The sequence below is a fragment of the Capronia coronata genome (assembly GCF_000585585.1).
Source record: "Capronia coronata CBS 617.96 chromosome Unknown acBCG-supercont1.6, whole genome shotgun sequence".
Taxonomy (NCBI): domain Eukaryota; kingdom Fungi; phylum Ascomycota; class Eurotiomycetes; order Chaetothyriales; family Herpotrichiellaceae; genus Capronia; species Capronia coronata.
The window spans coordinates 313,260-340,477 of record NW_006912898.1 but is presented as its reverse complement, the minus strand read 5'-3'; the positions used below and the strand labels follow the sequence as shown (position 1 = coordinate 340,477).

General features: G+C 52.5%; 10 protein-coding genes across 10 annotated transcripts; 5 read left to right on the top strand and 5 right to left on the bottom strand.

Moving 5' to 3' along the window:
- Positions 1-1,676: 1,676 nt before the first annotated feature.
- A1O1_06796 (tubulin gamma chain) lies at positions 1,677-3,044 on the bottom strand (the record flags this gene model as incomplete). Its single annotated transcript, XM_007727673.1, has 1 exon — positions 1,677-3,044. The coding sequence occupies one exon, from the start codon at positions 3,042-3,044 to the stop codon at positions 1,677-1,679; it is 1,368 nt and encodes a 455-aa protein (XP_007725863.1).
- A 363-nt stretch (positions 3,045-3,407) lies between these two features.
- On the bottom strand, positions 3,408-4,605 carry A1O1_06795 (uncharacterized protein; the record flags this gene model as incomplete). The annotated part of the gene is made up of 3 exons (XM_007727672.1): positions 3,408-4,175; positions 4,231-4,424; positions 4,473-4,605. The coding sequence occupies 3 exons, from the start codon at positions 4,603-4,605 to the stop codon at positions 3,408-3,410; spliced, it is 1,095 nt and encodes a 364-aa protein (XP_007725862.1).
- A 2,272-nt stretch (positions 4,606-6,877) lies between these two features.
- Positions 6,878-7,125, top strand: A1O1_06794 (plasma membrane proteolipid 3; the record flags this gene model as incomplete). The annotated part of the gene is made up of 2 exons (XM_007727671.1): positions 6,878-6,894; positions 6,948-7,125. The coding sequence occupies 2 exons, from the start codon at positions 6,878-6,880 to the stop codon at positions 7,123-7,125; spliced, it is 195 nt and encodes a 64-aa protein (XP_007725861.1).
- Positions 7,126-8,757: 1,632 nt separating this feature from the next.
- A1O1_06793 (uncharacterized protein) lies at positions 8,758-10,989 on the top strand (the record flags this gene model as incomplete). Its single annotated transcript, XM_007727670.1, has 1 exon — positions 8,758-10,989. The coding sequence occupies one exon, from the start codon at positions 8,758-8,760 to the stop codon at positions 10,987-10,989; it is 2,232 nt and encodes a 743-aa protein (XP_007725860.1).
- Positions 10,990-11,757: 768 nt separating this feature from the next.
- Positions 11,758-13,353, top strand: A1O1_06792 (uncharacterized protein; the record flags this gene model as incomplete). The annotated part of the gene is made up of 2 exons (XM_007727669.1): positions 11,758-11,823; positions 11,902-13,353. 2 exons carry the CDS (start codon positions 11,758-11,760, stop codon positions 13,351-13,353), a joined length of 1,518 nt encoding a protein of 505 aa, XP_007725859.1.
- A 505-nt stretch (positions 13,354-13,858) lies between these two features.
- A1O1_06791 (uncharacterized protein) lies at positions 13,859-14,272 on the bottom strand (the record flags this gene model as incomplete). Its single annotated transcript, XM_007727668.1, has 2 exons — positions 13,859-14,177; positions 14,238-14,272. The coding sequence occupies 2 exons, from the start codon at positions 14,270-14,272 to the stop codon at positions 13,859-13,861; spliced, it is 354 nt and encodes a 117-aa protein (XP_007725858.1).
- Positions 14,273-15,012: 740 nt separating this feature from the next.
- On the top strand, positions 15,013-17,063 carry A1O1_06790 (cell division cycle 14; the record flags this gene model as incomplete). Its single annotated transcript, XM_007727667.1, has 2 exons — positions 15,013-15,647; positions 15,695-17,063. The coding sequence occupies 2 exons, from the start codon at positions 15,013-15,015 to the stop codon at positions 17,061-17,063; spliced, it is 2,004 nt and encodes a 667-aa protein (XP_007725857.1).
- A 2,060-nt stretch (positions 17,064-19,123) lies between these two features.
- Positions 19,124-21,592, bottom strand: A1O1_06789 (uncharacterized protein; the record flags this gene model as incomplete). The annotated part of the gene is made up of 1 exon (XM_007727666.1): positions 19,124-21,592. The coding sequence occupies one exon, from the start codon at positions 21,590-21,592 to the stop codon at positions 19,124-19,126; it is 2,469 nt and encodes an 822-aa protein (XP_007725856.1).
- Positions 21,593-24,494: 2,902 nt separating this feature from the next.
- Positions 24,495-25,562, top strand: A1O1_06788 (uncharacterized protein; the record flags this gene model as incomplete). The annotated part of the gene is made up of 1 exon (XM_007727665.1): positions 24,495-25,562. One exon carries the CDS (start codon positions 24,495-24,497, stop codon positions 25,560-25,562), a length of 1,068 nt encoding a protein of 355 aa, XP_007725855.1.
- A 54-nt stretch (positions 25,563-25,616) lies between these two features.
- Positions 25,617-26,249, bottom strand: A1O1_06787 (large subunit ribosomal protein L22e; the record flags this gene model as incomplete). The annotated part of the gene is made up of 4 exons (XM_007727664.1): positions 25,617-25,743; positions 25,802-25,998; positions 26,065-26,103; positions 26,226-26,249. The coding sequence occupies 4 exons, from the start codon at positions 26,247-26,249 to the stop codon at positions 25,617-25,619; spliced, it is 387 nt and encodes a 128-aa protein (XP_007725854.1).
- Positions 26,250-27,218: the final 969 nt, after the last annotated feature.

Sequence of the window (27,218 nt, the reverse complement as noted above, 5' to 3'; positions counted from 1 at the left end):
AACTCTGTGTAGGTTGGTTGGGTCGGAGGACTAGCAGCAATAGGGACCTTGGGACTCCGTAACTGGCGCAGAGGTGCAGTTGGTGCACGGTAGTACTATAGGGCGTGACACGGTGGCTGCGGTGGCTGCGGTCACTTGAGGCGAATGAACCTTCCGATCAGATGGACAAGGGACCGAGACCGAGACCAGGGCCGGAAGAGGAGCACGAAGAGAGGGACCCGAGGATGGAATGATAGAGATACCAGTGGCAGTGGCAGTGGCAGTCGGTGGCTGTAGTGGGACGGGAATGACGGGGAAAAGATCAAGATGAGGACCCAGCGGGTTGTTGTGAGAGTTTAAGGGTCGGAGACTGTGACTGTGGTTTATTCAGCAGCAGTACGTACCTAGTAGATGATACTATTAGTGAGGCATATACTCTGTAGTAATATTGGCATGGTGGCGGCGGATGCCAATGGAAGACTTTCGCAAGCATGAGAAAGGTCGCTGCGAACGAAGCGACCTAGGCATTACTAACAACCTGTTGCAGGGTTTCCAAGGACCCTGCACATCGTGGGTATAGGCGGTGGCACCCCTGGACATGGGCATGATTAAGCCTAGGGGCCTAGGGTGCCCCGAGACGGCACCTGGCGGCAACTCTGTATCCTCCAGACCCAGTTGTGGCTTGACCTCTTCCCAAACTCAGCGTGATGCCAGATATCTGGGTCACTTACAGTACCTAAGGTAAGTTACTACAGAGTACTACTAGGTACCTGTAGGTACTGTGTACACTGCATCTGGATCTCATTAGAAACATGATTTTGGTAGGAAATTGTGAGTGTCAATCTATCTACTTGGTAAGTAGTACAAGCTGTCGACCATCAGTATCTGTTCTGCCCTTCGGTAGCCAGCTGCAGCTAACAGTGCCATCTCCTAGTGACGCTGTGTTGATCTATCCAAGCGACTCCCCCCGACGACTAACTAACAGATAATGTAGGCAGGCGAGCCGCCTCACTACTAGTTTTGGTCTTGCACACCGTCCTTCCGAGGGCCCTCCTTTATCGGTTCGCCCTGAATCTCAACGAACACCGTGACCGCCATTCACTTTCCGAATGCATCAACTTCCTCCAAGCATCCCTAAGGCCTTCCTTTGTCTGACCTGCATACAACTCAAACTTCTCGCTGAATCGGCCCCATCTTTTGCTGTCACAACAAGTGCTTATGCGCGGTTGCACACGCATCGAGTCCGGCTTCATCCATGTGGTTGGTTCTGGACCCAGCCATCTCAAGTCTCCCTTTGACATGCAGTGCCTGAAAACATGTTGGTCAGGTGCACCAGACAGGAAGTTTCGGAATCGTGGGCTCGATCGAGGGGATGGATCTGCACTTGCATGCTGCACTATGCATGTTCCCGTCGACCTGGCCGTGGTCGCTCGGGCCAGACATGAATCTGTCCAACTGGAGTCTGGTTGGAGCCACTCATCGGCCCCGACCACAGGCTGGGCACCATCCTCAATGTTGCCTTCTGTCGTGTCTCTACAGCCTAGCAAGCCGTTTTCCGTGTGAGTGCAGCGACTTCCCCAAACCAACAGACTGAGCAGGGTGAATCATGCTGCCATTCTGGCATGAAACTGGTCGGTCGTAACATATCGTTGTCTCGTAGAATCAAATTCGTCAAGCATTTCGTTGATGTCATCCGCTCAAGCACCATCGACTCTCTTGTCCCCAGCATCAGGATCGAGATAGTCGTCCTTCTCAGCCGCCTCGTATTCACCGATAAGTCCCATCACCACCTCCTTGGCTTCGTCAAATTCGCCCAGGCCTTCTGCAAACGGTGCTTCCTTCTTGTACTGCTCCAGATAAGCGTTTCGCTTCCTCATTTTTTCGTACTGCATGACTATTCTCTTGAACAGGGACGACACACTGGTGTGGTTCGCCAGCATCAATCCCGAAACACGGTGAGTGTTCTGTAGGTACGGGGATTTCTTTGTCAGGGCAACTTGGATTGAAGCTGGACCCCACGGAATGAAATTTGCCATGCGCCGCTCTCGGATACGCAGCAGTGATTTATGCACGTCAGTAGGATCGGCTTCTCCTTGGATAATGTTCAGAATCGAGATGTAGCATGATGACTTGGGAGGCGTGATAGACACCATCCGGTTCTTTGGCTGCAGTAGACGTCGCATCACATCGAGGACGGTCGTTTTCCGCACTGTCTTCGCCTGGTCGACATTGTCACCCGTGAAAGGCGTGTAAGCCGTCATCAAGAAATGGCATCGCGGCGTGGGGATCAGCGAGGCAATGATGCCCACCAGATCGTTGTGCATGTACCCCGGGTATCGGAGTGTGGTTGTTGAAGCCGACATGACGGTCGAGACGAGTTGGTTCGTCTGCTGGAACGACGGCTCTTGAACGTGCAATCTCTCGGATGCTATCCTGGATAGAGCGCCATTGTCGAGGACTACCACGGAATCGGCGTTCTGCGTCAATCGGCGCATCGTGAGCAGACTGTTGTATGGATTCACGACGACATCTCCAATGGCTGTGTCCGGAAACACCGAGTATGTCTGGATGATCTTTTTGGGAAATCGATCGTTCATCCGCTCCAGAAGATACGATCCAAGACCGGACCCTGTGCCACCGGCGATGGAATGTAGGAGCATGAATCCTTCCAGTGAGTCGCTGCCATCTGCTTCTCGATCGATCATGTCGAAGATCTCTTCTTGCACCCTCTCGCCCGCGGCGTATCCGGCTGCCCAATTGTTTCCTGCACCCATCCCATTTTCTCCAATGAAGAAGTTTTCCGGATTGTAGATGTTCTTGTACGGTCCGGTCTGGATGCTGTTGATCACTCGAGGTTCGAGATCGATGAGGATGGCTCGGGGGATGTAGCGAGTGTCGTCGCTCTGGTAGAAGAAGACATCTTTGCGGTCACCGCCCTCGGTTGCGAAGTCTTCGAGGTTGCCGTCACGGCTGATCCCATGCTCCTGGCATAATTGCTGCCAAAACCTTGAGCCTATGGCATTCCCACACTGACCCGCCTGTATTGTGATGATCTCGCGAGGCATTTTTGCAGCGAGTACGGCGGGTTGGAAGGTGGTTGTCTGGGAAAAGGCTCTCAGTCGTGGAGGGGAGGTTGACGCGTTGGTGTATTTCACGCGTCTGCCGCCTGCGGCACCGCAAGTGTGGGGGTTTGGCCATGTCCAATGTTGACACGCATTGTTCACGCAATACATACTCCTATCCACCCGTTTTTCTTCCCCAAGAGCCTCATAGGTCGGTAGATAGGTAGCAGGTAGGTGGTCTCATGATTTCAAGGGTTATGTCCAAGGCTATATACGGCATGCCTTGATCGATTGCCTCCGTCCGTCATCCTTCAACGCTCGCATTTTGTACAAAATCTATCTAGATATTCGATCTTCATTCAATGGCTATAACTGACTGAGAGTCGAAGTCGCCTTTGCCCTGAGCTCGTTCTCCTTTATGAACTGCTCGACAGACTCCGGGAACTTGCGCTTAAAAGGAATATAAAAGATGATAATCAAGGTCCAGAGCCAGAGCGTGTAGAGTACCTGCGCCCAGGTGGCTTTGGCTTTGGGCTCTCGCTCGTCCCACTCGTCGCATATGCGCTTGAATCTTTTCGGATCGTCTGTGATGACTCCATCGGCGTCGTGCTGGATCGACCATTTCATCAGGTTTGTTTCGTTCACTGTCCAGATGTAGAGTGGCCGGCCTGCTTTGCGGACATCTCTCATGAAGCGTGCTCCAATAGGTCCCATGAGAACCTTTTGCAACATGTTGAAAGACACGTTTGGGACTTTGAGAAACTGTCTGGCGTAACAAGTTGAGAAGCCAATGTGAGAGATAGGGAACCCAGGCAAGTATTGCCTGCAGAGAGGCAGAAATTTGACGGCCCAGATTCCCAGAACAACCCGTTTCTCCCACGCTCGTCCTCCCGCAGGTACAGACGCCAGCGTCTCCGCGATTAGTCGCATCACGTCGTCAGAGTCATTGTCCAGCTTGATGTCCAGGAGTAACCAGATATGCTCCAGGCCCGGTTGCGCGACATATTCAAGCAGATCTCTGAGGCGCGGCATGGGCTCGTGAGGTACTTTCAGAGTACGAAGTGAACTCAGATACTCCCAGTTGCAATCGATGATCTTTTCGTTCTTCCCAAAACACCGTTTGAGGTCTGTGTCCTGGTCATCGAAATCAGTCAACGAAGATGCGGCGGCTCAACAACAGCCAACTCACATGAGACAAGACGACGACATGGTCTTTGGACAGGTGAATGTCGGTCTCGATGGCATGAGTTCCCACCTCGACAGCGCCTTTGAAAGCACTCAATGTATTTTCCGGATGTTGTGCTTTGTACCCTCTATGGGCAATGGTTTGAGGGAATTTTCTCCCTTCGCCGTCAGCCTTTGCCCTAGCCCAGGTCCAGCTTGCTACTTGATGGTTAACTGTGTGAACAGCAAAAATGAATGGCCACCTACGCATGGGAAAGTCATATGTTGGGTCTGTCGTTGGTGTCTGGGCGCAAGCTGTCATTCGATCGTTGGAACCCGAGCTGCCATTCTTGTTGAGCAGGGGTTCTGTTTCTTGGAAGTCTAGATGCTTTTGATGCATCTTGAGCCACCGGCTATGCAAGCGGAGCACTCGTCTCCGGACGTGTCGAGGCGTGTCTAGGATGGAGTGAGAGGAGGCGAGGGCCAGTACAGGTAACAAGAAAGGCACGGTTAGAACAAAGCGGGATACGGAAGTGCTACATAGCCATGCGGGCAGTAGTAGTGGACTTGAAGGTGCAGGAAAATAGTGACTCCTGGCCAGCGGCGTCGATTTGGTTCCCCAGAGGCGTGTCAATGCGGTGAGCAGCATCAACGGCCTGTCATGGGTTGTCCCTTTCGAATCGCCAGGATGGCAGGCGGGTCACCGTCTGCGACACAACAAACTGTCATTAGCCACGTTATGGTTAGGTACGGATCAAGGTGTTTCGCGTATAGAAAGCGATGGACGGATAGAGGGAGATGAAGCGCTGGTGTTGGACACTTGCGCCCGCTTGTTCCACCGCGCCTTTCGGCAGGTCACTCGTCCGGTGGAATGACATCAAATAGGCGGCTAGAGTGCCTGGAGCTTCATTGTTATTAGCGCAGCCGCCGCTACCGTGCTTTCGATCAGCAGCCACTCGGGCTGATCAAGACACCATCCTGCCGTCTCGGACGCGTTTCGGAGTTAAAGCTGATGTTCCAAGGGGTCCCAGTCAGGAGGCTGACCGGCGGATTGTGAAGATACATGGTACGTCGTACCTATATCTAGACCATACTACAACCATATACCTGTGGTGGACCTTCAAGAGGATCGCGACGAAAGCTAGCCACATGGCTAGGAAACCGGATTGATAACCGTACTTCCCTCCTTGAGCATACGGCAGGTTTGCTTTCAAATATGCCAGGTTTCTGTTAATGGCTGTCTTTAGACAGAAATCCTGTTGCTGAAGCGCCAGACAGTGACAAGAATTCGCGGCCAACCTCTCCACAGCCTCGTCGAGTACAAGCTGGTTTAACACCTTATGATTGGAGTCCGAGACTTGGATGAGGGTGTGCAGGCAATACTCAGCACATATAGCCTATTTGTGGTCCAGGTGCCTGGGTGATCACGACTACGGAGAAGAGATCCTCCTATGAGTCTTACGGATTTTCCCTCCGTCCCTGCTGTCCGACAGTAGAGCCGCATGCGGTATTGAATTGCTTATGGGAGAACCCAAGCGTCGGCAGCAGGCAAATGTGGAGTGGCCAACACCAAGCACGGGATGTGTGTGGTTCACTGACTTATTCCTTCTCCTTATCAGGTACTACGGAGAGCAGCGCTTGGTTGACACCGGATATATACCCCGAGATGGTCTGAGGAACCCCGTAGAAAATCCAGAGAAGCAGCGCAAATGACCAATATCTCGGAGACACCAAGATGCATGGAGTCGTTCCGGTGGCAACCATGAAGTAGTAAAGTCTAGGTCGTATTAAGGACTTGGGAAAGGGCTATCCATCTGGCTCCACGCCCCGTAGCGATGACGAAGGGTTCGTATATTTTTATCCCGCAGTCTTGTCCATGATGTCGCGAAAGGATCGATGGTGCACGATCGAGTGGGCTCGTCTCCCTCGTGGCTTGTTCATGCTCTGAGTCGTTAACACTCTCGGATGATCGCATGCTGGCATCGTATACGCGTCCATCATAAAAGCAACAAACAGATCAGGATGTCCCTGGTCAAAGAGAGGCTCAAAAAGACCTTCCTGCAAGAACAAGTGACAGGCAAGAACGGCAAGGTTCACCGCCACACAGGTCTCCAAGCTGTGGCTGTGCGAATGACGACGCAGAGACTTTGGCTCACAGGCCGTGCAGGCAGGGAGATTGATTGGCCAAGACATTAGTAATCATTACCCCAAAAGAGGAAGTGAGTGCTGTGCCTGCGCTGCACTGCGGTGGCTGACGGAAACCGGGCAAAACTCGACGTCATGTGGCCTGGAAAGTGCCCAGTTGCAGGCTGTGCGGGCCCTTTTCTTCACCCAAACACCAATTGCTGGCAGTGATGGTACGGGTAGCGAGATAGCTAGCGGAGTTGCTCGTACACTAATTGCCCTGCTCTCCCAGCCACGGAAGTCTACCTCCTACGACCACCCAATTCAACGACTAGTAGCAGTATTATTGCTCACGTCTTAAAGCCTACTTGAATCTGCACACTCCAACCAGCTCTCTTCCAGTCCTTCTCTCTTCTCCCCTATTTTCCATACAACATCGCATCCTCGCAAAACAACACAACACACACAATCACCTGCCCTTTGTCACTTCGTTGATCAGACCACCTGCAAATAGAGTTTCTCTGTGGGCCTTCCTCAACACACTCAAAATGCCTTTCACCGCATCGTAAGTCGCAATTCCGTTACTTCCGCACGCCAGAGCTGACATGACTTGTGCAGCGATATCTGCAAGATCATCCTTGCCATCATCCTCCCTCCTCTGGGTGTCTTCCTGGAGCGAGGATGCAATGCGGATTTCTTCATCAACATCCTGCTCACCATTCTGGGTTACATTCCCGGTATCATCCACGCTCTGTATGTTGAAGCGCATCCTTCTCCGCCGAGCGATAAGAGCTAACACGAGCGACAACAGCTACATCATCCTAAAGTACTAAGCTGTACCAACCGAACCTCCCCACCGATGGACATCCGCTTCCACCACCCTTCTGGCGAGGACCGTCCCAACCTCATCCTTCCTCATGATATCCCCACCACGCTTCCTGATCGCTGAATCATGATACACCACATTTGCCCGCCAGCCAACAACGCATCCTCATGCCAGGGCGGTCAACGCCACAAGAGACAAAGCAATGTGTTCATCTAGCATGATTCGACATTGAACTGGCAAAAATGGTGTCACACGGGTCACCGAAGGACTTGTTTGCTGGACGGATAACAGCGTTTTCGTCCAACTTCAGCGCACAAGGGCGCAAACTGGTGCTCCTGGCTTGGACGCAAACAGCGTAATTCAGCATAATGAGACTATTGTAATTCCATTTTCATTGTGGATCATTCTTTCAATCCGCGGTGACCCAGCATGAATTTCTATGCGACTCATTCCGATCGATGGTTTGCATCACAAGACTGGTGAAACAGGTTGAGAACTTCGGAACGTGCCCTCCCGAAACCCCAGATTTGGGCCCTTGTAATCGTTAACAGTGCATCTGGTCTAGCCTAAACATTAAATGGTGATTCTTTGTGACATCTTCCCCGAAGCAGACAACTGAGGTCGACATATCCAGGAGCCATACTAGTATGTGTGAATTCAGTCCATCCCCATCCACAGTTGCCAAGGGGGAATCTGCGGCAGATATGACAAAAACAGAGGCATTTACCAGGCATGTTATCATGCCACTGATACGCACAAGATGACCGTCAGCGAGGCATTTTGGACTGAGGTCTGTGATTACCCCTGCGCGAAGAAAAGGAGACATTGTAGTACTAGTAATGGTATGATATGTGGTCGTTGGCAGGTCTTGCGCTGGCCAGATGATTCACATTGTCAGGCGTTTGCAAGCACCCCGGAGGGCGCCGGTCATATCCGAACAGCAAAGATGAATGGTCAGCGGCGATGGCTTCAATCGAAGCAGCCGCCGGGGGAGAGCGACCGGGAATGCAATTAAGATGGATTTCCAGGCACAACTACACGTATTTACTACCAAGACTCGGTGGCTCAGGGTTGTTGTCTGACGTCCTTCGAGTCCTAGGCAAAACAACTTGAACCCCGGTCCCAGTCAGTCACGTGAAGCGCCCACTTGGCCCTAGACGCCCGCGATATGCCCCGGAACTTCTGTAACCGCCGCGGCGGGCGCGATCCCTTCTCCCAATGCTTCACATTCGATCGCGTTCAGTATGATGCCTTGTGAGTTTCAGACTCTGCGTCCTATGGCACGGCAACAGTCCAGCCGCCATCGTCATTCCACGTCGCAATGTGCTGCTCAAGGACCAAATTTTTGCTACGACCCCCTCGTCGAGGGTTCAGGTAGGTTCAAATCTAGGAGGCCTCAGCCTTGAGATCCTGATGCCCTTTTGCGCCGTATATTTGTCGCAAACAACCCTCAACACTTCCTTTGCCTGATTCTACCGCTTTCTGAAGTTTCTGAAGTGCCATTGCTGTTCACAGAATCTACTTCCGCAAACGGTCACGCCAGTAGATGCTATGAAGCATCAACCATGACAAAGGCGGCCGGTACGATATGCATTATTCTCCATGGATTCACCCAGTCCAGCGTCTACTCTCGATCGTCGCGCTTTTCTGCGGCTGCGAGCGGAAGAAACAAATACCTGCCTACCTCAGTCCATCCTCTCCATCGTGCCTGAATGTGCGGTCAGCTGCATCCAGGCCTTCGCAACCACCAACTACTCAGGAAGCACATGCCCAAATACCTCTGATCTCAACTTTCTGTGTACGCAAGAGAACACATCCGGGCTTACGATTGGAGAGGGTTCATTGCAGTGTGTGGTGTCCTTTTGTACAGGGCAAGAACAGGTGGACACGAGGGTATACAGCATTTGTGACGGTATAGCTGGCGCTCAGCCAAAAACCGCCAGCACCATAACGGTAACCATCATCGCACCCTCCACGGCGGCGTCTACAATGGGTAGCCTTCCGTCAATGATTGGTGTGCCGACCTCTACAGAGGACATCAGTACCATTGTCATGGCGACTGATACTCCTACTTCGGCGATACCACCTTCACCAGCTACCACTCCCTCACCTTCAAGTGCCTTGACTACAGAGCTTGGTTCTTCGAGCAGCAGCACAATCAGCGGCCCTCAGGGGACCACGGGCGCCGTTGGTCTGCCGGATCGATCAACTTCAAAAGGGGGCTTGAGCACCGCTCAAGTTGTGGGCATCGCAATCGCTGGGGCGGCAACTGTGCTTATCGTATTGGGCATGCTCATGCTCGCAGTCTGTATCCGCAAGAGGCGTCGGGCACAACGCCGTAGCCAGAGACGTTCTCGCCTTGTGGAACCTACTCCGCCTCCAAATTACAAGAGCCCTCCCAAGCCCATTTCGCCAACATTCGGGAATGTCAACTCGTCGCTTGCAGTCCCGACCTCTCAGGGCCGTTTTTACTCTGCCGCACAGCCTATGGAAGAGAAACGGAGGAGCTTTTGGCGAAGGAGCATCAGACCCGAGGAGATAGGCGTAGCTGTTTCCCCCAAAGTGCCTGGAGAAAGCTCCCCTGTCAGCATTTCCTCCCAACAAAGTGGATCCCGTCTTCTATCTTCGGTGCCCGCCAAAGCATTATGGCCTGCACCTCTCAATGTACAAGGGAGTCGAGAGCGCCAGAGACTGTCTCAAAGGCCAATGAGCGATGCCACCGTCTTTGATGATGAGCCACAGACGAGATTTGCCAACTCAGAACCAGTCTATGTCGACAACCAGCCATTCATCTTGGAACAGCCACCCCTTGGAAGGAGAGATCGAGTAGCTCCACCACACTTGAGATTACCCGCCGTGCCTGAGGTTGCGGCTAGGCGTGTTTCGAAAGCAGCGCGGATACCTCTCACACCCACTTACGACAACGGAAATGTAAACATCATGTCGCCGCCACGGGGCTTCGGTTCTCCACCTTCTGATCTCAAAAGAGGTGAGGTACGGCCCACAGCAAGTCAATCTTCAGCCCCGGTAGCAGAGCACAAGTTAGCTCCGTCCTCATCGTATGCCAGCAGAAACGTCCTACGCAAGAAACCTCCCTCCAGACTTCTCCTTCGAGCTCTTGACGACCAACCCGTCGAGCACGTAACACGACCTCTAGATACACGATCACCGCCGTCAACGACAGCGGCTCCACGCCTTGAACGAGAAGACTCCATCACGTCTGTATATACGGAGATCGAAGAAGACACACCTCCAGATGAGACCGACAGACAATTGGAGCTCGGAGCAGCCCCCCAGACCCCGTCAACGGGCACTAAGGCATCCCAGCTTCTGTTTCAAGCACAAGGTAGTCCCATCAAGGACTTACGATATCCCCAGATTCCTCGGTCTGCTGCGATGTCACGGCAAGCTAAAACATTTGCAAAGCCTCTGGCGAGTCCTGCTGCGACACCTGCAGGTCCTGCCATTCGACCCACAAGAGATCAACTCGTTCGTGCAGGCGCCAGTTTCATGCAGACAGATACAACTTCGTCCGACGGGTATTTGTCCGATGAGACTCTCGACTGGCCACGACCTCCGCTGTCTGAGGCTGGTTCGAGGAGAGGCACGAGTATACCTCAGGACATACTCAATACAGAGGTGGCGAAGCTCAGAAACTATGCTGTCGCTGGCAACAGGGGACCGCCTTCTCCACTGTTCAGGCCGTCCTTGAACGAAGTGTTGAGGCCAAAGAGCGTTAAGATCCCCGAACCACAACGCTCGCCCTCTTCCAAAGCGCGATTGACACCAAATAAGTCAAGCAGAGGTGACCTCTACCTCACGGTTGAAATATAGCCACGACGCCGGAAGCCGCATCATTTATGCCGTAACTTGGCCTTCAAATATGTGTATTTTAGGTTGACGCGACTTGCGAACTATCTCATGTGTTGATGCCCCTTGATGTACTATATGTGAAAGAGCAGGCTTGGATTGAGACGACTCAGGAAGACAGAAAAAGGCTTGCGGTTCTATCAAAAACCATATAGGGGAAATTGCTTTGGACCTGGGGCATAGGTTCGTAACAATCGCCTGTCGATTACCACTTTGGTCTCTCACTCTGTAAAAAAGGGGAAGTGCTCAGCAGTGGGAAACTTGTCTGACATGGACCATCATATAAATATCCATATAAGTTGCTTTTAAAATTGACGTCAGACGAACCCGTTTTCTCTGGCCACTTCAGAGTTCGTAAATGAACCTCAACAGCATTTCCTTTACCACGAACCAACGTGCGCTGCTGATCACAGTGTTCGGAAAGAAGCAGCCTGTGGTCGAGAGGTCAGTCAATACCCCTACTCTAGATATGCGGCCTGCTCTGACATCGTGGAATAGCTTGCGGCAGGCTGAACGCCCGGCGTCTCTCCTTCCAGTATCATGAGCAGGCCAATCCGTGCCCTGGTGTCTCTCAATAGCAGTCTATATGGAGCTGGCCAAGTCCAGACGAGGTTGCCCAGGGTCTGTTCCCGACATAGGCAGATCCGAGTCTTTTCGAGAAAAGGACATTCTTCCCAAGATGACGCTGCCGGGCTGGCCCCAAAGGACGCTTCAGACGCTCCTCGGTCCGCAATGACAAGGGATCAGTTCCGGTTTCGTCGGGGCCTGACATGGCTCACTGGAGATCCAAATGCCATAGTGAGTACACCGTCAAATCTTCGGATGGCCCCCGGTCTTTCTAGCCACCATCACCGCTAACTGGGGACTTCTCATTAGAACCCAGGGTCTATCTTGTCCATGATCCAGGCAGACCGTTTTCAAGAACTCGTTGGAGTCCAGAGTGTTGTCTTACTGGCGACCCCATCACTAGCTCACTTTTTGGAGCTTGACGTGTTCATGAGACCCTTAATGAACTACATATACAGTGATTTGAGGACCAAGACGGGGGCCCAAGAACTCAGAGTCAAATCTGTCGCTGCAGTGGTTGATGTCTTGCCGGAACCTCCAGCTGAGGAGGAGTCGAATGGCCATCCAGCGACTTCTGAAGGGCTGGCATTGCTCTTCAGCTCGGCATCTTCCCATGGCACACCCAACTATCTTACTTCACCTGACGAGTCCGAAGCTATCACATTGGAGTTCTCATCCAGTAGGACTCCCGTCGTTGAATCCAAGTTCCCAAGAAGCACCGTCCGGCATGTGACCCTGCCGGTTGCCAATACCATCTTCGTCAACGGAAATCGTACCACTCTACTAGAAGACAGCTGGGAGGTCAAATTCCACGATTCCGCACCTACCATTACTCACCAAGGCCGGCGTCCGCTGAAAAGCTTTCAGATCGACATGAACTGTTCACCCAATGACTTCCTCAGCGGCTCTGTGCCCCTTAAACCACTGACAGGTCCGCGCAAAGTGGTGAGATCCATGGGCAACGTCTTGGCCCAGATAGAGGTCGATGGCAAACCAGTGCCTGCCTCCCGCGAACTGGAGAAAGCCGTGACACAGTACACCAGTTCTCATCCCACGCGCGCATACCGTGGACCGATCCAGGTTTTCGCCCTCGTGCGGCCGCCGGGGTCATCGCACAGCGAGAGTCATGACACCAGAAAAGACGAGGAGCACACAGGAAGCATCTTGGCAGAATTGTGGCAAGACGCCAGACTCTTCAAAGTCACTGGCGGCGGCGGAGGATGGGGCAAGAAGCAAGGCCTACTCTCCTTGGACACGGCAGTCGATTTTGGACGGGACGAGGCTACCGTGGGCTTTCCCGACTTTGAAACGGCCTTGGATCTGTCACATAACATGGGCTCTCATGGCATGATTCCTCAGGACGGAACCGTACAATTCTTTCTCTACACAGAAGATGCGGAACGCCGGATCCGATCTGGGAAGTCTAGTCACGATGCGGTGACTCCTGCTGGGCGGACACAGAATTCACAGACTTCCTTCATCCTTGGTACGGCTTCTAATCCGGATACTCAGGAATACCCAGACATTGTTCCGACTGAGGAAAAGAAGTCGGGTGGTTCATTCTATCCAAATCTCTTCGGTATGGCTTCGTATGGAGGGGCTGCGTTGCGCACAGACAAGGTGTCCGTACCAGAACGAGCCGGTGGGCAACACCTCACCAGCTCCCGAACCCGGTTGGACGTGCCAGATTCCCGTTTTGTCCTTCGAGCACTTCCGGAATCCGGCTCATCACTGTCTCGTGCGGGGGATGAGCAGGACTAGATGCTATGCTGACTGCCTCGAAGGACTGGGCCGAATCAATTACGCCGGGAGAGGGAAAGACGAGCCAACATACACCGACGTGGAGTCCCCGGTTTGACGGCCTTCTGCTTACAGCACTGCGCCGGGAACTCAAGAGGCTAGCAGTTGCCGACGAGCTCAACTCCACTTTGCGAAGTGGGTTCAAGGAGCCATCCTTCAGTGATCGCGAACGTCGGCTGCTTCTAGGCAGACATATGCGGACTGCGAGAGGCTTGGTGGCTTCGATCGATAGTATCGCTGCTTCGTTTGGTGCTGCGGCTGCTGTTCGCGCAAGCTGTACGCAGGATTCCGTGGTATATTCGCCGCAATGCATCTGACCCTCTTGGAGATGACATTGCATATCTCGAGACCCAGCCATGGCACCAGCATGACTCGGATCTGGCTAGGAAGCTTCGCTTGATGCATTTGAGCGTCTCCAAGGATGTCTCAGACAGATTGTTTCAGGACAATGCTAGAGACTGTCTGCTCATGACGGTGGCTCTAGCACATCTACATCGAGTTCTTCCATGACTTGCAGGACAACCCCCAAAGACTCCATGAAGCCATTGACAGCCACTCGAAGCATTCGGTTCGTCGTTGCAGAGTACTCTGTACGTAGGATGGTATTCCGCTCGTCTTCCAGTCCACTCTCACTGTCACCACCATTCGTTGATTGAGCGCCCGACGAGTCTGAGGCTACCAAGGAGAACTTTCGGCGCACGAGAGGAGACAACTCGGCGTCGACCTGGAGGGCGTGCAAGGCGGAAGATGCGAGGCGATGGTTAAGGAGGGGGACATCAATTACTCTGCGACTCGTTTAGTGCCCTGTGCAAGTACTAGGAGGGGTCTGTGGGTGGTAGACGTACAATGAGCAGGGAAATTCTGGTTGCGAAGTGGCCATCTTGGAGTGAGAGTTGCTCTCCGTCACTCTGCAACAGGGTTAAGTAGAGTCTGAAAGCTGGGGGGAGACTGCCTGTGACAGTGCCCGTGTAGCATTGACGATATGACGACGACAGCAAGTAAGGAGAGTGAGTGAGTATCTTTACTCTTGTACCTAGTTGGTGGTTACCAGGGTCAAAAGATCTTGTCGAGACCCGAGACCCTCAAAAAGCCTGGAGTCATCGCCCGTTGCTGGGGAACGGCGACACTAGGACGATTTGGCTCCAAACAACACGGATGCTCCCATTTATTAGGCATCGACTCCAGCTCGCAGCTCGCCGCTCGCCCACAACTGTAACTGCAACTTGAAAAGCACCGCAGCGCCCAACTCCCGCATCTGCAAGTTCACTCTCTTCCTGCCGCTGCTCAACTCCTCCATCCATCTGTCCATCTGTCCATCCATGCTACCACTGGACTTCTATTAGACATATCTCTCTCCCACTGTTATGCGCTGCGCCATGCTGCAATTATAGCCCCCTACCGCCAGTCCTGTTGCCACAACTGTTATTGTTGTTGACCACAATCCTCCCTCCGTCATTCATCGCCCGAGCTCCCCAACAAACGACGACGACAACCACCCCCACCACATTCTCGTTCATTCTCACCCACAACCTGTGTGCGCTGCCTTGCTGTCGAGAGACCGTCCACGAGTTGTCTTGGTCTGAAGGGCGATGGGACCTCAAGTGGTCCATCCTGCCAGTTATGGCCAGGTCATTGAGTACATTCAAGGCATGTTTATATGAAACAAAACATTGCCCCTTCCGCATCCAGGTCGAGACTAACAAGTGCCCTCCAGATCGGTTGTACCTAGCATCATACACCCACGCTCCCGACGAACACACCCCCTTCCCCTATCCTGCGCAAGCCAGAAGATCGCCGCACAAGAAGTCCTCGAGAGCGCAACCGGGTCCAACTCCTGCGGTGCTCCGACCACCACCAGTGTACTTTACCATCGATGACACACTTCTCTACAACGCTTTCCATGCCGACTTTGGCCCGCTGCATATTGGACATTTGTACAGATTCGCAGTACAATTCCACGAGATTCTGGGCGACCCGTCCAACAATGACAAAGCGGTGGTGTTCTGGAGCAGAGCTGACGCAAGAAGTCGGGCGAATGCTGCGTGTCTTGTCGCATGCTACATGGTCTTGATCCAAGCATGGCCACCCCATCTTGCTCTCGCTCCCATCGCACAGGCCGACCCTCCCTACATGCCGTTTAGAGATGCAGGATACAGTCAAGCAGATTTTATCCTCAACATTCAAGACGTTGTCTATGGGGTATGGAAGGCGAAAGAGGAAAATCTATGTCAGCTGAAAGAATTCAATCTAGAAGAGTATGTTGATCACTGCACCCGCTTGAGTTCTTGCTAACCCTGTCTAGATACGAACGATTCGAGAGAGTCGACATGGGAGACTTCAACTGGATCTCACCACAATTCGTTGCTTTCGCCTCACCTCAATCCGAACCTACTACTCCGATACCTGTTTCATCTCCCGCCTATTCCACGCTACCATCTTGTGTCCCAGAGATCCAGGGCGCCAGAATATCACAACCGTTCAAGAACGTCCTCACCCATTTCGTGCAGAGAGATGTGGGCTTGGTTGTTCGGTTGAACTCGGAGCTTTACTGTCCAACATACTTTACTGCCCTTGGCATCCAACACATTGATATGATTTTCGAGGATGGTACTTGTCCAACCCTCCCCATTGTGCGCAAGTTCATCAAACTGGCACATGGCATGATCGCAAACCGCAAGAGCATTGCCGTCCATTGCAAGGCTGGCCTTGGTAGGACTGGATGTTTGATTGGCGCGTATCTGATCTACCGACATGGTTTCACCGCCAACGAAGTCATTGCCTTCATGCGATTCATGCGTCCCGGCATGGTGGTAGGCCCACAACAGCACTGGCTGCACCTGAACCAGGGACAGTTCCGAGAATGGTACTGGCAAGATCAATGCAAGACAAAGCTGGAGCTGAGCAGACCCATCACCCCTCGGGCGATGTCTACGAAGACTCCAGCACGCATCGTCAGTGGAGCGCAAACAGCGACACCGAATCGGTCCAGCGCACAGAGAGCTGCCCTGGGCGAGATCGATGGCAATGATGTTTCAAAGTCTGGTGCCTGTCAAGACGAGAATCTTCCGGCCCCGACGCCAGGTCAACCAAGAAAATATGCTCGTATGGACCCACGAAGCCAGCCTTACTCACGATCTACATCTGGCGCCATGCGTGTGAGTGACAAGGTCGACGGCGACATGACTGAGACAAAATGCCAGAGCGTCAACGGGGCAGAGAGTGAAGAGGAGTTGATCCTTCAGCGAGCCGCATCCCGTCGCAGTCAGAGCAAGAGTCCAAGCAGCAAAGGCAAGGCCCGCAGCGTGTCGTACACGACCACCACGACCACCATGACCAAGACGATCGACGTCAGTGACAACATGGACATCTACGAGGATGAGGCAGACATCAATTTCCAACTGGAGGACACGAATGCCATCTGGGATGAACTTGCGCAGGAGCAGGAGAACTTGAAGCTCAGTACCAAGAGCGAAAAGAACAGCACGAATGGAGGAGGTCGACCCAAAACCACTCCCAGGTCAGCGAGCGGAATGGGTGCCATGAGTGTTGCGAAGACCAGATCGCTGCGGGAATCCCCACGCCGTTCCGGCGGAGAAGACAAGACCAAGGTCCGAAAGACCAGTAGCCGGGTTGGAAGCGCGGGCCACGGGCCTATTGGTGTCAAGCGATGATGATGCTGATGTTTCGATTCGCGATTATGAGCATGATGACGACGGATTTGGCATGAACAGTCACAGCATTTGAAAAATGATCTGGCTTTGATTTTTGCCCGGCGTGGTCTACCGGTTCTCTTCGCACTTTGAGCGACGAGTACGACGTTTGACGGCCGCATACACAGCTGGCATGCTGCATGGAGTCGAGAGACGACGGTGTGCATGGCGCTTACGATGGACGGGCATTCTGGCGAAGGCGTATTGATGTGACTTGAATTGAACTTGGAGGAGAGGAGTCAGGCGCTGAAAATCCATGTCGGTGTGTTATTCGATCAGGGCAAACGGATGCTGAGTTCCATGTGTCTTTGTTACACTGGGGCAAAACGGCTATTGTGTGGGTGTGGTTCATTCTGCAAGGCTCTGGCACTGGTGTGAAGAATAGAGTACTTCCAGGTACCTACCCAGGTAGAACACGTTGGCTACCTGGGACCAACGTGTTCTACCTGGGGTAACATGTCAATCGTTTTTCCTTTGCATTAGCTGCTCTTCTTCATGTGTTCAAGGTCGGTCGAGCAAATAAGTCGACGGAGTCCCAAGTCGAGTCTTTGGGACTCATGATGTCCGCAGAATGTCTAGCATTTCTCTGGCACCCGGCCTGACCACTCTTCACCTCTTCACCTCTCACCTAGGTAGTTCCTTTCATCTTCCCATCCCGTTTCCTCCCTTTTGTGGGAGACTCCTTGAAGAAACATCTTTTCGCTATTGGTTGGATAATCAATCCTGTGCACGTTTTGATTCCACAAAAGTGTACTTACTATGGCTGGCTGGCTGGCTGTTGATGCGATGGGACAAGGCTGGCTCAAAGCAAGACCTTGATTGGACGGGCCCATACCCAACAATATTACGTCCATATCTATTCTATGGTTTACACAGTACGAACATCTGGATGGCACGTGCTATGTATACACAATGCCTTCTCTATATACAACCCTCATTCGCGCGGCGCAACAAACACAGTTCGCAGACGACGGAGGCTAAGAACTGATCGGAAACACGCTGTCGATCCGAGCCGAGATAGTTTCAGATGCTAGATAACGTTCGAGCTATGTACTGTAAGGTACGTACTACGAGTGGGATCGACATGCAGCCGAAAGAGTCTTCATAACTTGGTCGATATATATATCTTGAAGGGCTTGGTAGCACTAACGAATGCTTTCGAATCCCTTGAAAAGACGGGTTTCGGAATTCAGGGACTCGGGCGACATTGTCACGTCACGGTTGAGGAAACGAAACAAGGCATCACTCTACTATTGGTGAACTTGAACTTATTGAAGAAGTCTTCCTCATTTGTCTCCAACCGGAGGGTCAATCGATGTCGATCGAAACCAAAGTGTTGGAGAAGGACCTGGGAGACTAAGCTAAAGATCAGTGGGCGGTCAAGCTCAATCGTGTTCTTAGGTGCACGTCAAACTTGAGCACCACTGTACCTTCCATCGTGTTTGACGCTTCCCAGCAATATCTCATATCCTCCCGTGCCGTACCATACCAGGCATCAATGTCGCCAAGTTCCATTCCATCCATCAATCAAATCAGCCCAATGAAGGCATCTTCCCCACCTGAAGGACATGCTGGACAAAAAGCGTTCATGTGAAGGGGGAAAAAATCGAATATGCCAGGGTGACGTGTGCTGTTTGTCGCAAATGTTCTGTCTTTGACCATCTCGAAAAAAGAGTCGACGGATTCAATTGAATCGCACCGAGTAGATGCCCGACCAGGCAGTGTGAGGATGAGCTCGAAGCTAAGAAGGAAAATACTCGTTTCGTAATCGGTTGTGTTCGAAGTGAAAGAAAAACTGGGTTGCAAAGATGGACTGAGGGTGAGAAGGGTTATGGTCAATGTTGTGACCTTCTGGGTATCCACCGCACTTTTCGTCAAAGTATCGTCGAGTTTGTCCATCAAAAAGTCATGCTGAAAGGCCCAGTCCCATGATGTCGTCCAAACTCCCGAGCGCCTAAACTGTGTTCATAAAGCCGTGAATGTGTTTTGTTATGTTTCATGTGAGAGAGGCAATTGTTGCATTAGGATTCCGCCCTCTCTTTGGATCGCCAGAAATGCATGAGTCTGCTGATTCTGTTTGTCTTCTTTCTGCTCTTTTCGTCCGTCGCAGTAGTGTCTGGGATAGTTTCGAACTTTAACTTGCTACCATTGGATGATCCGGGAATGAGACGGTTCAGGCTGGCCAGACTCGTTCGCTTCCACGCTGGTTGGTTGCTCGACCTCGATGTTCCAGGGACAAACATGGAGTTTGAGCGTTGCTCAACAGAAGATCTTGTCCCTGCACTGCTGGAAAACCTCGGAAGAGCCCCGCTAGAGATACTATCGCTGAGCGAAGGTAGGTCATCGTTGGAGGTTCGCAGCAGGAAGTCTGGACTTGGTTCGCCAAGAAAACGAGTCGGGCGAGAAAAGTTGTCAAAGGAGATGTGGTCGGCATCAGGAGAGGACATCATCGAAGCCGAAGTTGTGCGACCTTCGGTGGAGGAGGCATAGTGAGATTGTGGTGCAGGATATGCAAAAGGCATGGGAGACGACACTGCAGGCTTTTGAGTCTCCATGTCTGGGAAGGTTGGCGCCTCAATGGTCGAATTGGAGGATCTTGCATCAATGCGAGCAATCTCTTCATCCGAATCAACAATGATAACCCCATCACCTGGTTCTTCGGTGACAGAGAGGCCCAAGCCTTCGGCGGAGACAAGGTGAGGTGGTGCAGAGGCCAGCCGAGGAAGAGAGGCGGCAAGCTCGCTGTCCTGCGACAGCTCCTCTGTTGAACTGCCCGGTTTCTGGGATTTGACACTTCCTCCAGCAAGGAAGTTGTCTTCTTCCTCCTCATCAAACACATCCTCAGCAAGCGATGTATTACTACCAAAACGGTGCATGCTAAAGGTGCTCCGGTTGACAGCTGTCATGGTTGGAGCCGACTCAGTCCTCCTATGAACTGTTCCAAAGGCATCGAGGTTGGCTCGTCGCTCACTGCTGTGAAGTTTGGCGATTCGAGAAGTTTGACCAGTTTTGGCCTCGTGCGCCAACTTCTCTTCACTTCCGAACGGACCTAGAGCGGCATCCAGGTCAAGAACAGGAATGTTGATCTGTTCTTCTGATTGTGACACAGGCCATGTCTGTGCATCGGTGACTTTGTGCGGTGAAGCACCAAGTCGAGTTGAGACTGGAGAAGAGTCGCGAAGAACAACTGTGTTATCGGCATCGAAGACATCGCTGAGACGGTCGTTGGACTGTCTTGTCAATGGCGTTGGTGTGGAAACGCCTTGTTGTTTCGTCTTAGCCAATCGCTTGTCTGATTTTCTTGAGAAGATACCTGACGTCCAAGTGTGATATTTGCGCTTCTTCAATGTCGAAATCGGTGCCGCGGACGGTCTTGGATGCGCTGGCTCCGCTACTGCCGGCGGAGTCGAAGGTTGAGCAGAAGTGGTCGTAGTAAACACATCGTCGGGATCATCTACTTCGGCATTGGGAGTAATGGATGGCGAGCCACTGTTGGAATGACTGAACCAGAAGTACTTCTTCTTGTTCGGAGGACTGCCTGAGGTCAATGTTCCCGGGGAACCGGAAGCAGAAAGAGGACGCTTGGGGAGGTTGATCACAGAGTCTGCAGCCATGATTGCTGACTGGCTGGATAGTACATCTGCAGTCTGAGGTCGCTCAGGTGATGTACTTGGGTCAACCGACAAGCTAAGAGCTATGGTTGGACGCGGTGTGGGACTGGCTATGGAATTGATGCTTCCAGACAGAGAATGACCTCCACGAATTGTTGACGTGCTGCCCTCGGTCTCGGATGAGATCAGCGATAGTGGTCTGGGAATAACATCGATGTGATCAGAAAACCCGACACGAGGACGAACTCCTGGGGCACTACCCCTTCGTCGGGGAGAAGACGGTGGGGTTCTGACAATACTTGACATGGACTGGCGCATCTGAGGGCTCGCTCGAGAGAAAGAGAATGGCTGTACGCCTTCTGAAGGCGTGCCTGGTATGAAACCAGCCCGCGCTTTGGCCAAGGCATTTACCTTGATGAGCTCAGATGTGTCAATGTCGGAGATGGAAATTGCTTGAGATCGACGATGTGCATGTCCTCTCGATGCTCCGGTAACTGGCGGCGGTGGTCGGTATTCTGACTTCTCGGGGCTGTTACTGATCATCTGAGGCTCGTCGTTACCTCCTCCCACAAACTCACTTCCATGGCGCCGATGGCCCGTTCGTGCAGGGTTGGCAGAGTCATGAAGGGAGGATTTTGTTGGACTTGGAGGAACTTGCGTCGGGGTCGCGCTAGGAGCAAATGTGAACGGAGGCAATGGAGTTGCTCTTCCTGATCGGACCGCACGTTGCTGATTCAGAGCCATCTCCTGCAGCACTGGATGTGTCGGACTCTCGCCTGTTTCTGGTGGTAGATCGGCCCCAGGGTTGAACTTGAAGTCGGGCAGGGCAGGCCTCGTAGATCGACGACCAGTTTCAGCAGACATGCCTCGGGTTGCCATGTCTGATCCTCCTGTTTCTGAGTTACCCTGGCCTGTAGTGAAGTCGACAGTTGACATTGCAGGCGGCGCAGCATTCGGATCTCGAGAAGCTCGTCGTCGATGAGCATGGGGGGATCGCGGAGGAGTGACGGAGATGGAGTTGAATGGGGACAAGACAGAAACCGCCGGGGGAAGTGAGATCGAAGTCATTGTTTTTAATAAAGCAGCCACCCAAAGCGTGAAATGTTGGTAGTCTGGCCAGCAGGCAGATACAGGAGGCTGCGTTAAAGGTGATCCAGCAGCCTGATGATAATTGTATCCTGCCTTCGCGAAGAAACAAACGCCACCATTACAGAGTCTCGAAGAGGTGTTGCGATTCGATATTACTTGCCCGGGCGGGTAAGGAATGTCTCGTGCAAGGTGTTCGGGACCTAACTAGAGTGCTAAGTAAAGATGCTTGCTATTGTCGTTGATTGTGCGTGAAGAACAAGTATCTGGCACAGGAGATGTCGCGTTGCGGTTCAATTCGGATTGTTCGGAGGGATGATATCGGAGGTGGCTGAAGGAGTGGACGGCAACCTGGAAGAAAGACCTGCTAAGGATCTTTCTTCTATCAGGAGCCAGAGGCCTGCTGAGGGCGTGAGTGAAGAGAGGCGGCGGGAGAGTAGGAGGAGGAGAGGAATTGAGGTGGATGGAGAATGAAGTTCAAGAACTGGAGTGCAGTAGTGGTCGAACTTGAGAGACGGGAGAGTGGTGTGGATGAAGGTCAGGTACAGTGGCAGTAGCAAGTCGCAGGCTTGGTCTAAGACTGGACCAGGGCTGGCAGGTCAACTGGGAAACTAAGGCCACCTGAAGCCACCTGAGGCCACTGAAGCGAGAACCTGAAGCAGGTCAGCTGGGAACTGGGGCATTTTACTACTGGTGGTTCCCTAGTAGTGAATAGGCGGCAGGCCCCAGAAGCCCCGATCTGTGTTAGGCGGGATCTCTAGGTGTCGCTTTAACCCATTAGCGACATGCAGCTTACTGTGTACACTGGACCTGGGGAGGGGGTGCCCACTATAACTGCTCTGTAGTATCCAGCTCCAGTGCACACTGAAGGTTAGTTGACATACTGTAGTGCACCTTCATCACACGAACGGTGTACAAACGCGACACGTTTCTCCCCGCTAACTTTGGACTCATGTCCTAGTATCCGCCGCATGCCTAAAGACACCCGCAGTTGTTGATTCTTGATCCCTGACGCTGCTGCTGCTGCCAACGAGGATACTATTGTCATCACAAAACGCCCTCATGCGCCCTCTCTCTTCTGTGTGTGCAGACGTGGACATGCAGCACTTCTTACTTGTCTAAACGGCTGGCTGCCCGCCCCAAGCTGAACCCTGAACTCGCGCACAATGCACCATCTCGCCCGTGCGGACTGATTGACAGTGTCAAACTGATAGATAGCCCGACCTCACCAGTGGCCGTCTGATGCGTTGGCAGGTAGACTGGGCCGGCTAGGAAAGGAGATGGCAACATCCTAGTCTGCCAAACCAGCTCAATCTTGAAAGGATTGGTCCCCTTGACTCAAACTCGGCCCGTGCTGATTCTTCCAGTGTGGCCTACGCGTCATTTCCGGTCCTATGTCCCTCATGGCTCCCTATCCTCGTATCCTCCTCTCCTCCTGTTGAACTTGAAGGACGCTGTCAATCGGGTTTTCCGTCCGGAATCAAGATGGCATGCTCGTGGTACAGCTGACACAAACGATCAACGAACAAAAAGAATGTCCCCTTCGAGTTGTACACCTCGGATGGCGCAGCTAGAGCCCTGCGCTTATGCAGGAACTTGGGGCTTCAGGCAATCCCACTGGCAGCGCCGAAATACGAGGCGCAAAGTCCAGACGCTCTCGTCGGCTTGCTGGTCATCACTGCAGGGGCAAAACTGCACCGCCTAAATCCTTCCTCTCTACACAGTATCTTCCATCTTCGATGAGCCCTCGAGGATTACGGACTTGCACGGATACAGCCGTGATTTCGGCTCTACCGGCTGGCTGATGATTCTCCTGAAAAAGGTGCGCCACCTTGCCGACTCGAGTAACATCTCGGGCGTCTTCCATACGTAGAAGAAACTGCGTTCTGAATCTCGGTTATGCTGGTCAGAGATAACGGGCGTGTTGGCAATGGGGCGGCCGCCACAGCAAAGCTCGTCCAACCCTATGCTGCCATACTGGTAGGGGAGTTCCCGCACCACTCACCGACAAACTATCCACGAACCAGTGGTGGGTTCTCTCGCTCACCGCTAGAATTGGACTTTTGCCAATACAGCATTACTAACTTACTCCTCATATCGAGGATTGCAGGACCACAGATGACTGGCAGGCGGAATAACTAACTGGTGACAACTTGTTGAAGGGATAGTTACGTTCTCGCCTGCAGCCGACTGACGACTAGCGCATGCGTCTTTATTCTAGCTACAGAAGCGACTGCGAGGCAATGCGCTGTAACGCACAACCGAAAAATTCTCCTGCATGTGTAACCTTCCGGTCAACACAACGCGCTTCAACAATTCTCGAGGATTGGACGGCGTCCTTTCGAGCTGAGCGACACCCCACATACACAGTATGACCGGCATTCCACATCGGGCATTGTGGACGTGACGACGCTGTTGACTTTCCCAGGGTCTGAGGACGGTTGTTGTTCAGTTGGGCCTCGACAAAGAGGCCGGCAACATTTCAGCGCAACCGCTTCCCCCTTGCATATCTCTGTGTCCGCAAGCTGGGAGCACAGTTGCCCTAGTCTCGGATTATCCTGCCGATGGTTGCACGCTCTGTGCCGCCATCTCGAGTTCTGTGATACGGCTTTTCAGATCAGGCTGAGACTGTGGCTGCTTGTGAGCGGCGTGAGATTCGGATCAACAGCCACATGATTACACGAGAACCCATGCGATGGCACCAGGAAGAAAACCGAAGGTCTCAAGTAGGACCACCGCCAACCAGGTGGCCGGGAAAGTTGCCAACATTGCACAGAAAAGTCCCGAATCTGTGGCTCTTCCGACGGAAGTGCAGCAGATGGTTCTCGATACGTTCCGCCGTGCCTTTCACCCTGATGGCGGCTACGATGTCAAGGCAGCCATTCAACAGGTCAAAGGTCACCTGTTTCTGCGCGACTTTGCAGCCGCCTTTGCCAAGCAAGAATATCTCGAGGCATATGCGTTGAGGTGGAGTGCCAGCCGTGCCCTTGGGTATAGCGATATCTTCCTTCACGGCGACCTGCAGGAGGTATGGCTCGGTGGGGCCACGTCCAACACGACCTCCCATGAACCATCTACACCCAGCGCTACTACGGTCGCTTGCATTGGAGGGGGTGGAGGCGCGGAGGTGGCTGCATGTGCGGTTGCGGCACGGTTATATTCACTATCCAAAGTGGTAGTCCACGCCATCGATATTGCAGACTGGTCCAGTTGTCTGACGCAGCTAGAAAACGCCATGTCTACTCCACCCCAACTGTCGGCCTACGCGAGTGAGCGAGCGAAGGTGGCGAATAAGCCCTTGATCATGCTTGATCATTTCGAAGTTCGGTTCTCTCAGCGCGACATACTCTCAGTGGACGAGAAAGCACTCCGTGATATGCTTGGTGGCGTTGGTATATGCACCATGATGTTCACCTTGAACGAACTATTCACCACGTCGATTTCCAGGACGACTAGATTCCTGCTGGCGCTTACCGATGTGATGCAGGTGGGCTCATGGCTCCTCGTCGTCGACAGCCCCGGAAGTTATTCGGAAGTCAAGTTAGGCCAGGGACAGGACACAAGGACGAAACAATACCCAATGAAATGGCTCCTTGATCATACTCTTTTAGAGGCAGCTGGGGGAGAGAACAGTAAGTGGAAGAAATACGTGTCGGATGATTCAAGGTGGTTCCGATTGAGCCCGTCTTTGAAGTATCCCATAGAGCTGGAGAACATGAGATACCAGATCCATTTGTACCAACGGATAGCAGAGGTATCATGACACTCTATTTTTCTGTGTCATCAAGAACTTTTCCGACACCTCCCGAGGCGTCATCTATTCCTCATCCTCATCACCCTCGTCGTTGACCACGTTGAAGAATCTCAACTCGTAGACACCCTTGCTGGTCGACACGACACGGAGCCAGTCACGGAGCTGTTGCTTCTTGAGGAACTTCTTTGTCCTGTTGCAGATTATCAGCAGATGTCCACAATATCGCAGATCATGTAGTATTCACGCACAAGTACTTCAAGTAGCGTCCAGAGAACGGGATGTGTGTGACGACCTCGATCTTTCCACCACCGACTTGCGAGATGGCGACGTTATCGCCCAGGTTGCCGGTGTGGCCTTCGACCTTGATGCGATCGTGCAGGAACTTCTCGAACGCAGACAAGTCGAAGATCTTATCGCTGACAGGCTGGCTGCAGTTGATGGTGTACTGAAATCGCAAAACTGAATTAGCATCTCGGATGTTTCATACATACTGGAGGCGTTCCCTGCTTACCTTCTTGGTGACCTTGGTCTTGGCCTGCTTGCTTCGAGCCTACATGAACCAAAGAAAAAAACCTTAGCCTACTGTTCTCAACGGCCCTCGACTTCGCATGGCCGCTGCATGCGGAGTGGTTGGAAAGGGCGCGGACAGCAAAGCGGTTCGGTCGGTCTTACCTGAGCGGATGCGGATGGTGCCATTTTGAAGGTTGAGATTGTGCGGTCGCAAAGAGATCAATATCCTGCGCCTTGTGGTCGGTGAGAGAGAGGGTGGTGTGTGAGGTTGATGTTGTCGCTTTGGCGATGATCAAATTGTCTTTGCGGCCTCCGTTTGTGTGCAAAATCTGTCGGCACACCTGCCGTGGCACAAAGATGCCAAGAATTACTGTCACGTGATGTTTTTGCAACTAGCACTATATTGGTACTAGGGGTGAGCTAGTAGCACATCTAGTACTAAAGTCGGGGTCGTGCCGAGACGCTGCAGTATATCAATTCAAAGGCTTCCCGTTCAACCGTGCTTCAAGTTTACTACATACATACCTACCTAAGGCACCTACTACTACTATTTTGCAGTAGGTATGTAATACTCTCACCCAAAGATGCTGTTGTCTTGCACTGCTAGTGCTGCTCCAGGCCTCGGTCCTTAAGACTCATCGAGTGTCTGCAGAAGTTTGAGTTGCCGCAAGTGGAAGAGGGTAACAAGGCTTCCTTGATCCGCAATCATGGTCGTCAGGTACAGTCACAAGGAGCACTTTCCTTGCATGCTGGCACTCTTCTCCCTCACGCAAGTGGAAAGTGACCAGTCCATGTGAGTGTTTACATGTGATCGCTGAGATAGTGTTCGATAAGTTCAGGCTGCCCATTCAGAGTACTAAGTTCCAACATGACATTCAATAACAGCTGTTGGTTATTATCAGGTCGTCCGGATCATTTTTGGAACCGGTTTTCTGGAACTTGGTGCGAGCTCTTCTTTGATGTTGTCTCCTGGAGCATCGGTGTGGTATTGAAAGATGTTGAAAGGTTCGTGTTGCCTGCACGAGCTTTACAAGCCCATACCGCAAGCTCTCAACTTTAATGCTTACTATGCTCGACGCGTCTGGGCCTGGCAGAGGATTTTTTGCCCATCCATGCGAATCCTCCTCTGCTAGGCCATGCCTTCGATTGCGTGGA